Source organism: Sardina pilchardus, chromosome 22 (genome assembly GCF_963854185.1).
Source record: "Sardina pilchardus chromosome 22, fSarPil1.1, whole genome shotgun sequence".
NCBI classification, from domain to species: domain Eukaryota; kingdom Metazoa; phylum Chordata; class Actinopteri; order Clupeiformes; family Clupeidae; genus Sardina; species Sardina pilchardus.
The window spans coordinates 846843-849342 of NC_085015.1; the positions used below are offsets into that span (position 1 = coordinate 846843).

General features: G+C 39.8%; 1 protein-coding gene across 1 annotated transcript in view; it reads left to right on the forward strand.

Moving 5' to 3' along the window:
• The first annotated feature begins 2194 nt into the window (after positions 1–2194).
• Positions 2195–2500, forward strand: part of LOC134070372 (brain-specific serine protease 4-like) — a 2027-nt gene continuing 1721 nt past the window's right edge. Inside the window, exon 1 of the mRNA XM_062526711.1 lies at positions 2195–2344. Within this exon, the coding sequence (XP_062382695.1) occupies positions 2302–2344 (43 nt within the window). The 5' untranslated portion in view covers positions 2195–2301. The remainder of the gene's footprint in view (positions 2345–2500) is intronic.

Sequence of the window (2500 nt, forward strand, 5' to 3'; positions counted from 1 at the left end):
GTAGTGGGAAATAGTGGGATATATAGTAGTGGGATATATAGTAGTGGGATATGGTGGGATATAGTGGGATATAGTGGGATATAGTGGGATATAGTAGTGGTATATGGTGGGATATAGTGGGATATAGTAGTGGTATATGGTGGGATATATAGTAGTGGGATATAGTGGGATATATAGTAGTGGGATATAGTGGGATATATAGTAGTGGGATATAGTGGGATAAAGTGGGATACAGTAGTAGTGGGATATAGTGTATCCTCCTGAGACCCTGGATGTAAATTTGAATGCATTTTTCATTTCACTCAATTATTTTGGCTTAGTAGGGCATCATAAACATACAAAAAAAATTTCACCTCTGTACATCAAGTAGTTTTTGAGAAAAACGATGTCCTCGTATGAGGACATTGGGTCTCTATTACCATAAAATACAATGAGATTGCCAATCTAGAAAGAATGTGAATATTCATGTGTGTACTCCAAGTGCCTAAGATTCAACTATTAAGAAAACAGTTTGTTTTTATTGAACAGAAATGTCCTGTTATTAATTTGGTTAAGTTTAGTGTTTATTTGTAAATGTTAGTTGTACGTATGGGTCACACCCATGTGGAGAGAAGTCTATCCACAATCAATTGAAGCGAAACAGTTCTGCTCTATTTGTTTCTTATTTGTTTATTTATTTATTTTTGTAATTCCTTCAATGGATTTATTTATTCAGGCTACTCTATTATGTCTATGTCCACACTTTGACTTCCATTATTGCTTTACAGTAGTTTGATATGGCCAATGAACGACAATTTCCAATGTAATATGTAGCCTAAAAATGAAATTATGCGTACATTTCAGTCCCGATGTCCTCGTATGAGGACATGAAAGTTAAACACGTCCTGGTCTGTTTGCAATGATCGAAATGGGGGAAACTTGATGCCATATCATACTACAACTATTCACAAACATATACAAAAAAAAAAAAATGTCATAACGTTCACTGGCACGTTACCATGACGATAGTTCTCATGCATATGCCGGTAAAGCGTGGAGGTGGATTTCGACGCCATATTGCTTTTTCCCAAAACATTGTATTGTGTGTCTGATAACACTAGAGGGTAAAATGAAGTGTCCACATATAAGGACAACAGGTTTTTATTCAGAAAAAGTAAGCACAAGGTAAAGCAGAGCCTAAATGTAATGTCCTCATATGAGGACACAGGGTCTCAGGAGGGTATAGTAGTGGGATATGGTTGTTATATGGATGAGATGTACATTGTCTGAGTGACTCTTCCGTGGCTGAAGATTCTGGAAGATTCCATTGAGAATAAAAAGGGTACATGATGGTCTCTTTTTTCCCACAACCATATATGCAATAAAAATTAAAATCAGAGTTGAATTTGTTTTTCTGTATAATGTACAATGACATCACAAGTCTCCACGCAGTCATACACTGCCGTAGCTAAAATATAATATATGAGAATATAAAATATAATATAAAATAATAATATATGAGAATATAAAATATAATATATGATAGAATAAAATATTATATTTAAAAATGTGTATTCACATATCATATATGAGAATATAAAATATGATAAAATAAAATATAATATATGGGAATATATAACAACATACATTAAAATATAATGTCATAATTCACCAAGGAGTGACGGGGGGCGGAGGTGGTAGGATGTGTGTGTGTGTGTGTGTGGGGGGGGGGGGTGGCTGGGTCATGCCGTGAGTGCAGTGGAGGGTGCATCATGGGCGATTTCCGTGGTTGGTTGCCGTGGTTTCTCAACTGCCTATCCTGGGGCCCCTGTCAGTGTTGCCCCCCCAACAGCACCCCTAAGTGTGTGTTTTAAAGACCTCAATAACTACGTAGAATCTGAGTACTACCAGCGTGTAGGTTTCACAAGTGTTGATAAGCATGTGTGTGTGGGGGGGTGTGGGTGTAGGTGTGTGGGTGAGTAGGGGTGAGAGCGTGTGTGTGTGCACATTCGTTTGTGCTACTCTACTATGTGCTTCTCTGCAGAAGGGCGCATGCGTGAGAGTAGGTGGGATATGTGTGTGTGTGTGTGTGTGTGTGTGCAGAAGAGCGCATGCGTGAGAGTAGGTGTTATGTATGTGTGTGTGTGTGTGTGTGTCTGTGTGTGTGTGTGTGTGTGTGTGTGTGTGTGTGTGTGCAGAAGAGCGCGTGCGTGGGAGTAGGTGTGTATAAATGAGAGCTCTTGCAGCAGCAGTGTGAGTGTGTGTGTGAGAGTGTGTGTGTGAGTGTGTCTCTACGTTGGCTGGAGAAGCCAGACTGCAGACATGAGGCTCCGGACTTTGCTGTGTATGACCCTGCTTGTTACAGGTGAGGTGTGTGTGTGTGTGTGTGTGTGTGTGTGTGACCCTGCTTGTTACAGGTGAGGTGTGTATGTGTGTGACTGCTACTTCACTATGTTACAGGTTAGATGTGTGTGTGTGTGTGTGTGTGTGTGTGTGTGTGTGAGAGAGAGTGTGTGTGTGT